Below are 14502 nucleotides of genomic sequence, written 5' to 3' on the forward strand. Positions count from 1 at the left end.
GCTATCAGAGGATTCACCGAAAACATGAATATCTCTTATAGGGGTTGGGTAGAAAAAGTACCTACCACTGCTTTGCACGTGGTAGATAAGCAGCAAAAGTTCAACCAAATAATTCAGAGCTGGATATTTGCTATTCTGGGGACATTGCCCTAGAAAAGTGTTTTTTTTTTTTTTCCTTTTTCTTTTTTTCCCCCCTCCAGACATCTCCAAGATGTTTATCTCACCAGTTAGGATTATGTAATGATTATGAAAACCATACTGAATCTCGAATAGATGTTTGTAAAAACCACTATTGATTTCCCCCTCCCCTTTCCCTTTTCTGTGAAGGCAAACCTCAGGCAGCGTTTGACGGTCTTGAGAAAGGCAGTTATGCCATGTGCGTAGCTCATCGCAAAACTTTTTTGCACTTATTTACTAGGTGTGGAGGTTCAATACTGCTCAGCCTTCCCACTGCAGGACCCCTACTGGCCTTTGCAGCGTGGCGCAGACTGAGTGACAGGAAACATCTGGCAGCAATTTGCCTCTCCTTCCATCCCATCTAACTTTGAAATAAAACATCTCTGGAAATCTTACTTAGGATGAGTGTCTGACACCCAAAGGAGAAGAAGGAGGTCCCACCAGGAGCTGCTTTTTGCTGGTTACAGTTTATCTGGACAAGCAGTTAAAAGCTACCATGGCCATTTAGAATTTTCCCACCTTTGAAAAGAGTAAACCCAAACTAGGCTTCCAGAGCAAGTGAGAGGGTAGGAGACATGCCCTCAGATCAGTACAAATGGATTTGGAGCAACACTGGCCCTGTGCTTCTCTAGCACTTACTTTCTTAGCTATGACCAACCTTGACCACTGTGACGGCTAACAGGCAATTACCACCTCTCCCGTGTCTTAGCTCTCTAACTCAGCCACTGACGGACATCCATCCTCTGAAAACCTACATTCTATATGTGGAGACACACTCATTCAACATAATTGTCCCCAGGGACCTGGCTGGCTCAGTCGGCAGAGCACGCAACTCTTGATCTTGGGGTCATGAGTTCGAGCCCCAAGTTGGGCACAGAGATTACTTTAAAAAAAAAAAAAAGAAAGAAAGAAAATTCTCACCAGTCTCTGACTCCCAGAATAGAGTCAGTTTTAAAATAGAACAGTTTCAGTTTTGTGTTTTCTACCTTTATTCCATGTTTGTGTTTGAGAGCCGAACCATCCACTCTCTTAGACCACACAAAAGACATCGATCCTTGGGATTTTAAAGTGCATTTCCCTTTTAACTTTGTGTACAAAAATATTTATTTATTTTAAAACGCGCGGACATTTCTTGACAAGGCACTTTCAGGCATCGGATGAAGACGAGCCTTCGGGTGTACATTCACGCTGCGGTCCTAGTGAAACACCGTCGTCACAGCTGCCTTCCTGGAGTCCCCACAGCATCAGCGGGCTCTAGGAACCGGGAACTGAAACTGCAGCGCCCTTCACAGCTTGACCAGCGGGGCTGTAATGCTTTACCATATGTTCCACTTGAGGAAGTGCAGAGAAGCCGCCAGAATGTCTTCGATGACACCTAAGATCCCATTACACTTGTGACTTTTTATGCTCACTCTCAGTGATCGCGATGGGGGCCTCCCAGAGCAGAGAGCCAGGAGGCCTACCCTGGCAAACCGCACCCAGCGGAGGAATTTTAAATGAGGAAACAAATGAAGAACAGTCAAGGTTTTCTTTCATTCACTGTCCACCGAGAGGGAAGACCCAGAAGATGGCACTTTTTTTTTTTTTTTTTGGCTTATAAACATATATGTAACCCATTTAACATCCAAGTGACTATAGTAATGCTTGTTTTTTAAAAGCAAATTATATGCAGAGATCAAAACCACAAAACATTCTTTCAGCAATTCGAAATTTACATCTTGAAAGGACTTTGAAAGAGTAATGTTTTGCCACCAGTAAAATGAAAGCTTAGAGAAAAAAAAACAAGTTCTACGTTGACTCTGAAATGGTTTTGATTTCTGGAGAACTACAGAACTCCTATTATTTCTCACCAGTTCCCCTATCATCAGAATACTTAAAAAAATAAAAATAAAAAGAAACCCATTCAAATGCTTCCTTTCTTCCAGGAAATACTGAAAGCTTATTTATTACGTATCTTTCTATAGTCCAGCTTATTTATTGCACCTAATTTGCGAATGCTCCCCAGGGCATTTGGGGGAAATAAATAGGAAACGAAATGAAGCTGCTTCCCTATTTCTGGACAACAGCACCAGTGGTGGGAGGCCCATCCTTTGGGGGCAACTTGGAAAGGGCATTGGGGCTGTGGGGGGCAGGGGACATTTGTCACCATAAGCAGCAGCTGCATGAGGGGGAAACCCCCAAGCCAGGCCGCAATGACGTCTCCAACTAAGAAACCTATACAGTCTGAAGTGTGTAGACCTGTTTACTGATGGTGAGCTCCGGATATAAGGAGCGGTTCTGTAGATCCCAGGCCCCTGCTGATATTCTGGGACAAAACTGGGCCCAAGGGAGAGAGACCGACTGGTGAAAAAAAGACAGTATTCTTCCGATGTCTCTGCCTCCCTGAACCATGATGCTGACAGGGGAGTCTTGCAACCACATTCTCTAGTCAGAGGAGGGTCTTTGGGAGCAGGTGAGGACTTGCCTGGTAGGGCGAGCATCCCAGGTGGACTGGCAGTAGAGGCGGGGTAGTTTGCAGCCAGTGCCCCCAGCAAAAAAGCTGGGGTAAGCTGGGAGGAAGGAACGGGGGCAGGGGAGTTTATGGCTGTTTTAAGAGATATTTATCGCTGAATTACCATATTTCAAATTTTGACATGGGAATGTCTTAAGATCATCATTACTGAAAACCAAACAGGAGACTCTTGAGGCATTTTTCTTTTGAATATAGATGGTCTTGTTACTCTTAGTCTGGTAACCTGTCAATGGCAGTGCACCTTGTACCTTTCCTGACTTGGAGGAGGAGGAACTGGACTTCTTAAAACAAAACAAATTCACGACCTATCTACAATGGTTTGTTTCCCTTTGATTTTGATTTGCACTGTCAATAGTTCTGATCACCGTATTTGTAACACTGAACATACCGTTTGCGTACGTGATATAAGACAGGTTTAGAAAGAACACAGTTCTGCCCAATTTCAGCATAAGATAAAAATGCAACTTTCCCATAAATTATGTAATCCCCAAGTCCTACCCATCTGGGAGAGGCATAAAAAATAAAGCACTCGATTGCAGACTAGTAACAGCCAGTTTTAGGAACAAGAATTACATCAAATATCACTTAAGAACATTTAAAAAATCAAAACATTTTAAAGTTCAAAAAAGAGGGGGGAAAAAAAAAGACCCGAGCCACAGAAACCAGGAGGTCTTTTCTAATTGATCTGGAACATGCAAGCAAAAGAAGACTCTGCTTGCAGGGTCCAGTAGCTGTGCCTCCAAATCCAGGCAGCTGTGGATGGATCAGCCTTTCCTAAGATCAGGCAAATGGAAAATAAAACATTTAATTAAGCTCCAAAAGCAAAACAGAAAAAAAAAAAAAAAAAACAACCCAATCTTCTCCAAATATATATGTAAAAATATTTTTTACACCCCTGCCCCAGTACAAACCAATCTTCCCCAAGAAAAAAATCACAGGGTTTGGGGATCCATCTGTCAGTGAAAGTCCCAAGAGTCTCATGACAGTATGAACCAATAGACTTTTAATTCATTGTCCAATATGGTTAAGAACAATTAATCTCTGATATTTCAGAGTTGCCAAACATTGAAAATAAAATATGAGAACTTGGTAAGGGTTTTCTCCTCTGTCCCTTTATATATACTCACACGTCATAAATAAGAACACCCAAATCAAAGTCCCCGGGTGCTTGTAAAGAGTCCTGGATATCGCAGATCACAGTCAAAGTAAAACCAAACATTCACCAAAGGCTCTGAGGATATATGGGATCTGCAAGTCAAAATGTCCTAACACAGCATGAAGGAGGGCTCTCTAGGAAGGAGAGTCTAAAATCCCTTTGTGAAGCATGGGATGCCTGCAAACCAGCTGAGCGAGTTCAAACAAATCTTGTAATTGAGCTATCTGGTGACTCAGGGTAGGAGTGAGTACTTCGAAAGCCAAGAGGAAAAGCTGCAAGTGTCCCACTCAGACTGTCCTGCCTGCCAGAAGTCTAATTACCCGGTGCAGGAGCCAGTTACTTTTGATAACTCAGACGGTGATCTCTGCTGGAAAACAGATGCAGGGTCAGAAAGAGGAAGTGCCTGCTTCTGTCACAGGCTAATAATTTGCCTTGATTATCTTTTCCTGAACATTAGATGAACTGTGGAGAAAACAAAATGAAGAAAAAAAAAAAAAGCAAACCCAAAAAACAAAACACAGAGATCAAGCGTGAGGTACATGCTGTGGACACAGAGCCACATCAACAGGCAGGAAGGACCCGGCTGGGTGGAGAGCACCCAATAAATGAACGGCAGAGGTCCAGTGGGAAATGGCTGGGGATGGAGTGACTTTCAGGTGGCTGACTTTGCACATCCCAGGGGAGAGAGGAGTGGCTCCTCCAGGAAGCCAGGGCACACTCCTCGTTGCCTCCTTCAGCTTCGCCGGCAATGCCTGCAGGCCTGGTTCCTGCCCAAGGCTCTTCCAGCACCTCTATGGTGCTCGTGGCCACCCTGGGTGCCAAGCAGACCGGGCACTCCACATCTACTCTGAGTGTGAAACCGGTCCTGTAATCTCAGCCTGTCTGGTTTTGCTGGCTTAAGAAAAAAGTGAATAGGATCCTTTCTTTGCAAAGACCGTGCATAACGGCAGTTCACCTTTCATCCTGGCTTCCATCTCCACCTGCCTGCGACTGCAGCGAGGCTTCCCTGCGCTCCATCACACACGGTCACTAATAGTAGGGCCCTAGCTTTTCGTATCCTAAGTAACTAGGCCACTCTGGGAACAGACCGTAGGAACACCGAGGGCTTCCAAACTGGTCAAAGGATATCCCAAAATCTGGTCCGTTTTGTGGCTCGGCTGTTCCCTGAGCGGACTTCAGTTCGGCTCGGGTGATCCTATAGTTTTTGCCCTTGTTACTGTCCCAGTAAGTCTGTCCGCTGCACTCGAAGCACACGGCAAACTCCATCCTCTCGTAAGACTGGATTTTCTCAGGTAAGCTAATGTCAAAGGAGAAAGTGTCCCGGTCTGAACCGGCGTACGTGTCCTTCACGTACCGACACGGAAAGTCTGTGAAGCTTTTCCAGGTGTCAAATGTCATTCTTATTTTCACCATCTTCTCGAATGCCAGGTTCTGCACCTTCACTGTGCCTGCGATGGCTCTGTCCTTCAGGACACAGTTTTCGAGGCATACGTGGTCGGCCTGAAGCCGATTTCGGAAGTCCAAGTAGTCGGCGGAAGGCTGCGTGAAATCCAAAACGAAGCTCTCGCTCTCCGGGCTCGTCAGGCTCACAAGGTTGTCTAGGAGCTCAGTGATGTTAAATGGAATATCTAACGGCTCATCAAATTCTGAGAACACTTTGACCATAGTCAGGGCCAGCCCTTGGTTGTCTGCGAAGGACACCCTCTTTTTCACCTTTTTCTCCTGGACGGTGGGGGCCACCACCCCGCTGGCTTCATTCTTGCTGCTCAGCTGAATGCAAGGCCTCAGTGGTTCGCTCGGCTTTGGCGACGTCTTGAAGGTGAACCTCTCTCTGCGCAGGGAGGGGGCCATGCAGCTGTATCTGTACTCGATGTCCACAGCCATCATGGGGTTAGAGGAACAGGCGAGAACCCTGGCCAAAGGAGGCAAAAGGAAACGGCAGTGAGATCAGATGGACGTTCCAGCATCACCCCGACAGGGGCTGGTGAACGGTGTCCGCCTTCGTCTCTGCCCGCACGGCTGCAGTGTGCTGTTAGCCCAAGTGTGGCCCAGCATGACCTTGGTTTCAGGGGAGGTTAAGAGCATAAAGTGGGGTGGAGAAGAGGACTGAGGTTAACACAAACAAAAAAGTAAGGAGCTGCTGGTTTAAAGACTAAACCTGTGGGATCCCTGGGTGGCTCAGCGGTTTAGCGCCGGCCTTCGGGCCAGGGTGTGATCCTGGAGTCCCAGGATCGAGTCCTGCACCAGGCTCCCTGCATGGGGCCTGCTTCTCCCTCTGCCTGGGTCTCTGCCCCTCTCTCTCCCTCTCTCTCTCTCTCTCTCTCTCTCTGTTTCTCATGAATAAATAAATAAAATCTTAAATAAAATAAAATAAAAAATAAACTTGCATGTTTTTCCATCAGGATTTCTTGGGGGCCCTTACTATGCTAGAGTGCCTTAGGGAATAACAACAAGAACATGCTGTCTGTAGGGGTTCCCAAACTTAGCTGATTAAGGAACCCTTTTTTGTGGAGCATCTTGCAGAACACATGCTCTGAGGAATGTACTTTGGTAGACACTGCTTTAATATGATAAAAAGAAAGGAGTTGTTTTTTTTTTTTAAAGATTTTATTTATTTTAGAGAGAAAGAGAGCATGAGCAGGGAGAGGGGCAGCGGGGGTAGAGAGAAGCAGATTCCCCACTGGGCAGGGAGCCTGACTCTGGGCTCCATCCCAGGACCCTGGTATCATGACCTGAGCCAACGGCAGGATTTAACTGAGCCACCCAGGTGCCCCAAAAGAAATTAATTCATCCCACAAATATTGATGGGTATTTACTAAATGCCAGGTGTATAGAAAAAGCGAATACTCGCTTTTTTTCTATAGTGAAGATACCGTTTATCAGAATAAAAGGCAAAGAGTATCGTGCTAGAGATCAGGTTAAATGAGACTTCATTAAAACGATAATTTTCTATAATTAAAAAAAAATACATAAAACCAGAAGATTAAAGACAAACTGGGAAAACTACAAAAAGTATGGCAGCAAAGAGTTAATACACTCAAATACAAAGAGTTCTCACAAAACAATTTCAAAGTCAAGTATTCCACATGGAAAAATGACCAAAGAGCATGAGTAGAAAATTCAACAAAAAAAAAAACCCTAGAAAATTCAACAAAAAAACCCCCTTAAAAATGGCCCATAAATATGCAAAATATCCAACCTTATAAAGAATTTAGATTAGGAAACAATGCCTACTTTTACTCACTCAATGAGTAAATATTTTTAAAGAAGATATGAATACATGGATTAGTCTAAATCACCACAACATTTCTAAATATTTTTATCATTTTTGGTTCTAATATCACACACAAGTATTAATCTTAAGGCATTAACAAAAAATGCACAGAGGTTAATGTACTCAATGTTCAGTGCAACATTATGGGGAGGAAAAGGTGAGAAAACATAAAGGATCAAAAACAGGTATCTAGTTAAATCAGGTATATGATATCCAGCAATAAAATTTTGTATCATCATTAAAACCGTTATTTGGAAAAAAGGTTTAAATGGCATGGAAAAAATTTGTAATACATTGTTAATGTAAAAAACCAAGAGGATAAAATTGTACATAGAGACTAGACTTGTGGGGAAAAAATATTAGGTATATGAACAGAAAATATACCCTCTAGTCTTTTTATATACATAAAACTGAATATCCAAGTCATGTGATTTTAGGGAATTTGTTTTCTTGCATTGTGTTTCTTATATTTTTAAAAATAACATCCCTTTTATGATCAAGGAGAAAAAAAATGAATCTAATGAAATGCCTAAAATATTCAAGATGGGCCCAAACCTATCCCATCCAACACTCCTGCCTCACTAAAGCCAAATAATTTTTATCATTTAATTACCATAGCAAATTTATATTCTGATCTGATAGTTACAATGGGCTAACTGAAGAAGTCAGCGATGAAATGAGGCTTACAATCTGTAGTCTGAGAACCTCAGAACACAGGATCTGGATTAGTTCCTAACCCTCTCTCCCCTCGCTATGGCAATGGTGTAGGCATGTGGTGGTGTTTGGGGTGCTTGATCTCAGACCTCTGCTAGGTCCTGCCCACTGGTGGGGGGCTTCAGGGTGATGGTGGTAGTTAAGGAGAACAATAAGCAAAATGTTGCTCATCTTCTGACAGGAGCTGAGACCACTGTTTCAGTCCAATAAATATCTCATTTTCAACTTCTGATTTTGATTAATCAAATTTATAAAGAAAAACAAGAATGAAGACACAATGGGTTTGATCCCATTTTCCAAAAGAAATACAGCCACTCATAGGATGCAGGAACCACTTAATGATGGCTGACTAGAAAACACAGAGACACAAAACAATAATTTCTAGGCACAGTGTACTTATCTAAACATACATTTTAAAGGAAATTTGTCTTCCTGTTTCCCTTCTAACAAAATCAATGAGTGAAAATTTTAGGAGCAAATTTGCTTCCTAATCTGTTCTTGTACCCATGCAATTGTTCTGGAAAGGAAAAGTTCTCACCGAAATGGGCAAGATAGCTTTACACAGGGTCACTAGGTTGGCTAATGGGTTCAATGTGAAAAAAACAAAACAAAACCAAAACCCAACAACCATATATGTACAAAGCATTTGAATTTTGTTTTTCCCTTGTCCATTGCAAAACTTCATTAGAATGCACCGGAATTTATTTTTAATTAAATGTGAATTAAAAATACCCCCAAAGTGGTGGGCAAAGCCTTGCATCCCAGCCCCCCACACACACACTCTGCTCACCCGTGACAACCTGGGGTGAACGGAGGGAGGCAAGGTTCCTTCTCTGACGGCTACAGCCCTTCCTCCTTGCCTGAGTCAGCGCAAGGTCAACTGTTAAGTTCTCTATCCTCTTCTCGATCCCTTCCAGCCTCCAACCCGACCTCAGTACGTGCTTTCCGGCACTTCACACGTGCTTCCCCACACAATGTTAAAACAGCCCATTAGAAAAAGGTTGGGAAACTCTCAAGGTCCTGTGGAAACAATTCTAAAACCAGTGGATCAGTTAGAGAATCTGCATACTTGCAGATGACTAAAGTCCCTCTCAACTTTTAATCTTACAGACTAAAAAGACTTAGTTGAAGACGTTGGTAAAGCTTCACTGGTTGGACCCAGTGGGTGTAAATTTGCCCGAGACCCCTTTTATCACCAAGCTGTAAAAGCTAGGGGAACCGGGACTCGGAAGGTGAGGTTCTAGTCAGAGCCAGCTAATTAAACAACCCCACTGGCACTTTCTAGAGTCTCATTGGTTTTGCAATTATCTTCCACGAAAGGCAAAAATAAAGTTAACTACCTGGTGGCCCAAGGGTTCCTACCAGGGCCGCTGCCTCAGGGGCACTGCCTAGGCAACCACTGCCCAGGATCCCTTCACTGTGTAAGTGTCACCATAACTGGAGGTGAGGACGTGAACCCCTGTGGCCTCAGACAAGTATGATCTGACTGTTGGCCTCCTGCGTATCCTCACAGGTAGAGTCTAGCTTTTATGAACTGGATCATTCTATAAGAACTAGTGTACCAAATGCTGATTTGATGTAGGCCTTCCAGACCCTCTGGCTCAGGAATTCCCCAGCGGACTGTGGCAAGGGGGAGATCATCGCCCAGAAGTACCCCTGGCAGTGGAGATGTACAAGATACATTTCCTAAGTCTCTGAAAGGAAGGCACCTGCACAGGTGTTTTATCCATTTGAGGATAAATTTGTTGGCTAAACGATTAGCGCCAACACAGTAAGCACAGGCTGTCCTGAGGCCTCCTCTCCCGACACACTCTCCTGACTGCTCAGCCCTTTCCCAGGCCAGGGATTATGAGTCACCAAGGTTGGCCAGGGAAAAAGCCAGAAGGAGAAGACAGAGTCACATCCTTGAACCAGCAGAGAGTATGAAGTACGATGGGATATCGGTTCGCTGCAGGAACTGAGATCGTGAGAGTATGAGCGGCTGTTACTCAGATTTTCAAAAACTTGGCTTCCACATAGATCCCTACGAGATCACTTCTGCCCATAAGGCAATGGGCCATGCCCAAGGGTAGATTTCAGTGTTCCTGGTCAAAAGAGGGCAACCCCTAACACTCCATGACAACTGAAGCGAACAGGGATGGTTTTACATAAATACTTTCCCTTTTCCACTATTGACAACACACCTCAAGAGAGCTCATCGGGTTAGAGGTTATGATGGTTTTTCTTGTGGAAACTCTAGCCTTGCATAGAAAATAACGACATGACCTTCACAGTTTCAGGCAGCTGAGTTACTTACTTTTTGGCTATGCCTTTACTAGGAAGTAAAAAAAAAAAAAAAAAAAAAATTATTTTTTTATTTTTTTGTATTAATAAGGCCAAGACATTTTTTTCCCCTCCATTCTCATGCCCTGATAGGAAAAGACAGAAAACTCAGATGTGCCAAGAACCCACCAGGAACACCGAAACTCCGTTAGGTCAAGCATTCACAACCAGGTTACCAGGTTGTAGTTTCTAAAAGACATGTCCATCTACCCTTTGGCATTACTTTACTCCCTCCTGAAGGGCTTGGCTGACACCGTATGAGCAAAATGGACCTATTTTCCTTTGTACTCAGACCACGGGGCCCTTTATTCACAGCCTTAATAGCCACTTGTGCTCTTTTGTCACCATCATCTAAAGCATCTTTGAGATTCACATACACACGCGACTGCATATTACAGGAAAGAGGTTAAGTTAAAATGCCACAGTACCTGCCACCTAGAAGTGCCCAAGGTCAAATACAGAGCACTAGCCTAGGAAGGCCTCCACCTAGCTGGGCCACTTGGAGCAAGTCCCTGAACCTTTCTGGGCTTAAGCTTTGTCCTCGGAAGTCCCTTCTAGCTCTGACTCCTGGTTGCTAGTAATGCCCAGTAACTTTTCTTCTCTTCTTGTTCTTCCCTAAATACCTTTACTTTTGTGGTGAGTCCGCTGGCCGGCTTCACTTTGGTCTTGGCTGCGGGACAACCCTACCAAATGAACCATTTCCTCTTCTCTCTCCCCACCCCCCTCTCTGCTCAAAGCCCTAACTTCTCTTCTCCCGGGCCCTGGGTCTCCCAGGGAGGCCTGGCCACACCCACCCACAGGCTCCAACACCTTCCAGCAGCTCCCCAAGTCTTCAAGTCAAGTCTGTCCTCAGTTTCCTCCTCTTCTGCAGGGAACAATCCCCAGACGTGCCCCAACACTTCTGGTAGGGCGTCCGGGGTCCTATACCCTCTGTTCTGCTAGCGGGCGCCCCTCCACACCCCCTTTCTCTGGGCTCAAAAGGGTGGCAGGAACAGGGCACGGGGCAGGAGGCAGGCAGAGCTTCCAGACTTGGAGGATCGCACAGGTCAAGGCGACCCCGCCCCCGGGGCCCGCAGACCCGGCCCCCCCCAAGCACTCCGCGAGCCTCCGAGGTCTGTCCCGCACCCACCTTTCGGGCCGTGGGGAAGCCCCCTCTGCGGCTGGCTCGTCGCATCGGAGCGCCTGGAAGGAGGTGGCCGGGGAGGCTGCCGCCACCGGACTACGTGAGCGTCGTGTGTCCGGGAGGCAGGGCCCGCGCTCGGTTCCCGGAGATATGACCCGCAGGGGGAGGAGGACGACGAGGAGGAGGAGCCCGAGTTATCACCCCTGGGCGGGGCGGCGGGGCCACCCCGGTGGGAGCCGCGCGGCGCGAGCGTCCCCGCGCGGCAGCTTCGGCCCCGCAGGCCCGGGGCAGCCCCTGCCGGGGGCGGGGATCGTGACCGGGGATCCTGCCCGGGGGCGGGGATCGTGACCGGGGACCCTGCCGGGGGGCGGGGATCGTGACCGGGGGACCCTGCCGGGGGCGGGGATCATGACCGGGGATCCTGCCGGGGGCGGGGATCGTGACCCGGGGATCCTGCCGGGGCGGGGATCGTGACCGGGGATCCTGCCCGGGGGCGGGGATCGTGACCGGGGATCCTGCCGGGGGCGGGGATAGTGACCGGGGATCCTGCCGGGGGCGGGGATCGTGACCGGGGATCCTGCCGGGGGCGGGGATCGTGACCGGGGATCCTGCCGGGGGGCGGGGATCGTGACCGGGGATCCTGCCGGGGCGGGGATCGTGACCGGGGACCCTGCCGGGGGGCGGGGATCGTGACCGGGGACCCTGCCGGGGGGCGGGGATCGTGACCGGGGATCCTGCCGGGGGCGGGGATCGTGACCCGGGGATCCTGCCGGGGCGGGGATCGTGACCGGGGATCCTGCCCGGGGGCGGGGATCGTGACCGGGGATCCTGCCGGGGGCGGGGATCGTGACCGGGGATCCTGCCCGGGGGCGGGGATCGTGACCGGGGGACCCTGCCGGGGGCGGGGATCGTGACCGGGGATCCTGCCGGGGGCGGCGATCGTGACCCGGGGATCCTGCCGGGGGCGGGGATCGTGACCGGGGATCCTGCCGGGGCGGGGATCGTGACCCGGGGATCCTGCCGGGGGCGGGGATCGTGACCGGGGACCCTGCCGGGGCGGGGATCGTGACCGGGGACCGTGCCCGGGGGCGGGGATCGTGACCCGGGGATCCTGCCGGGGCGGGGATCGTGACCCGGGGATCCTGCCGGGGGCTGGGATGGTGACCGGGGACCGTGCCCGGGGCCGCGCACCGGGGCGGGCTCCGTGTCCCATCGCGCTCGGCGGCCCGAGAGGCTCCCAAGTGTGTTTCCTCGCGTACTACAGGGAAGCCGGGGGGGGGGGGGGGGGGAGACGCGGCTCCTCTTCCTGGTCCCCCACCGCCCGGCTTCGGTGACACCCTCCGGGAATGTCGGCTCCCGGGCTGGAAGCACCTGGGTGGACTCGCGGCTCCGGCCCCGCTCCATCCCACCTCTGGTTCCCGGGCGGCACGTCCCACCTGGGAGCAACAGCCTCCTCCAGCCCGTCTAGACTGTTCACCCCCGGAGCGTGGCTGCAAGCGGGACAGTGAAGGTGCAGGTGGCAGGAAGCCAAGAAGGCGTCCCCGGCGCGCCCCTCGCCGCGGGTTCTCGGCCCGCACCGGGGCCCGACGTACCTGGTGCAGCTGAGCAGCTGGAAGTGCCGACGCGCCGGCCCGCGGCAGCATCCGCGCGGGGGGGGGGGGGGGGCAGCGGCGACGGCGGGGCCGGGACTCAGCGCCGCAGGTGCGCGCCCTCGGCGGCCGGACGCGGCGGTCGGTGCGCGAGGGCAGGCGGCTCGCTCCTCCCGGGGCCGGGCACGGACTCGGGCTCCCCGCCGCCGCGCCGCTCCCTTTAACTTTCCAGCACCTCGCCCCGCCGGGGAAGCCATCCCGGAACCCCTTTCACGTGAACGCCCCCCGCAGCCAATGGGGGCGCTCGGGTCGCGAGCCGTCGACCAATGACCGCGGGGCCGCGGGGCTGGAGGGCATCGCTTCGCCGCGTGATGGGCTGCGCGCCCGGGAGCTGGGGCCGCGGGCCAGGGCTGGCGGCGGGCAGTGGGGTCACCGTGCGCCCGAGGCCCGGCCGGCGCCAGGGGGCAGAGGCTCGTCCCTGCAAAGGGCGCCCCGTGCCAGCACGACGGCGGGCCCGCCCAGGGCTCCCGAAGCCCCTCTTCCCGGCTACGTCCTGGGGGCCTGAGCTCCCTGCGGGGCGGGCCGCAGCGCGGCCGGGGCTCACCCGGGGCCCCTAACTCCCCCGCCCATCGCCGAGAAGCCCCCAGGGGTGCCGAGCGTGGTTTGCCTCCGTGCTCTCTGGGATCGGCATCTCCGGCTCTGAGGATGGGTAGTGTCCGGAACGATTCCACTGGCTTTGTGCTGGGCCGGAGGCCGGGGGTGGGGTGGGGGTCTAGGTGTTACAGGGACACCGTTTTATAAAGTTGTTACCGGGGCCATGGCACAGGGTACCACATCTATAGGTACGTGGCCAGGTGCATCTCGGAGGAAATTACCTGACTTGAATCTGTTACAACTACCTGTACCTGCAGGGGCCCCACGAGCCCTGTGCTACACCTTGAGGTCTGCAGAGAAGGATGAACCTAGAAGAGACCAGCCCCTTCCTCTCCGCGATAAAGCTGACCTGAATACATAGTCATATAATCCTATATTAATCTCCTTGGTGCTCAGCTCTGAGCTAGCCACTATAGGGATGAGGAGCCTAGTTTTCTAGTTTCAATGAAGTTTGGAAATTGATAGAGGGTTGCCGGCTCTTTAAAGTGTCAAGACATTAAAATAAACAAACCTTACTATCTTTTGCTACTGACCTTCTATTTAAAAAAACAACAACAGCTCTTTAACAGCGATAAAAACAAAATAACAAATAATATCAGAGTAAAGGCCATTCCTTCACGGTGCATGTTTTTAGCTTTACGAAAATTCATTGTGTTGAACGTGGCATTTGGGAATTTCTGCTTTGAGGGATATGAGAGCATGTTCTAATTTTACTAGAAATGTAAAACTAAAAACACGGGTAGGTTGCATTAATCCAATACAGGCCTTCAGCTCAAGATACAGTCTCCCCGTCTGAAGGGCAATTATTAGTCCTCTTCCTTCTCCTTTAATGGGCATATCTGAAAAAGGACCACCTCTGAAATCAGCTATTGGTAGGCGGTTGGCAAATAAAGTTTCTAATGCAATACTCCCTTTGCCAACCCTGGACTCCTTTCATTAGCTGATGAGTAGGTTGGCGATTTATTAAGCCAAGTGTTGGCG

The 14502-nt window shown here is 49.8% G+C and overlaps 1 protein-coding gene across 2 annotated transcripts; it reads right to left on the bottom strand.

The window, feature by feature from the left end:
• Positions 1–1148: 1148 nt before the first annotated feature.
• PPP1R3B (protein phosphatase 1 regulatory subunit 3B) lies at positions 1149–13012 on the bottom strand. 2 transcript variants are annotated; one of them, XM_077848991.1, is made up of 2 exons: positions 12871–13012; positions 1149–5757 (listed from the first exon to the last, which is right to left on the bottom strand). In XM_077848991.1, exon 2 carries the CDS (start codon positions 5730–5732, stop codon positions 4875–4877), a length of 858 nt encoding a protein of 285 aa, XP_077705117.1. In that variant the 5' UTR covers positions 5733–5757; positions 12871–13012; the 3' UTR covers positions 1149–4874. The 2 variants fall into 2 exon arrangements, with proteins under 2 accessions (XP_077705117.1, XP_077705115.1); XM_077848989.1 differs by lacking the exon at positions 12871–13012 and adding an exon at positions 11285–11445.
• Between the last annotated feature and the right edge of the window lie 1490 nt (positions 13013–14502).

The sequence above is a fragment of the Canis aureus genome, chromosome 15 (genome assembly GCF_053574225.1).
Source record: "Canis aureus isolate CA01 chromosome 15, VMU_Caureus_v.1.0, whole genome shotgun sequence".
In the NCBI taxonomy this organism is placed as follows: Eukaryota; Metazoa; Chordata; class Mammalia; order Carnivora; family Canidae; genus Canis; species Canis aureus.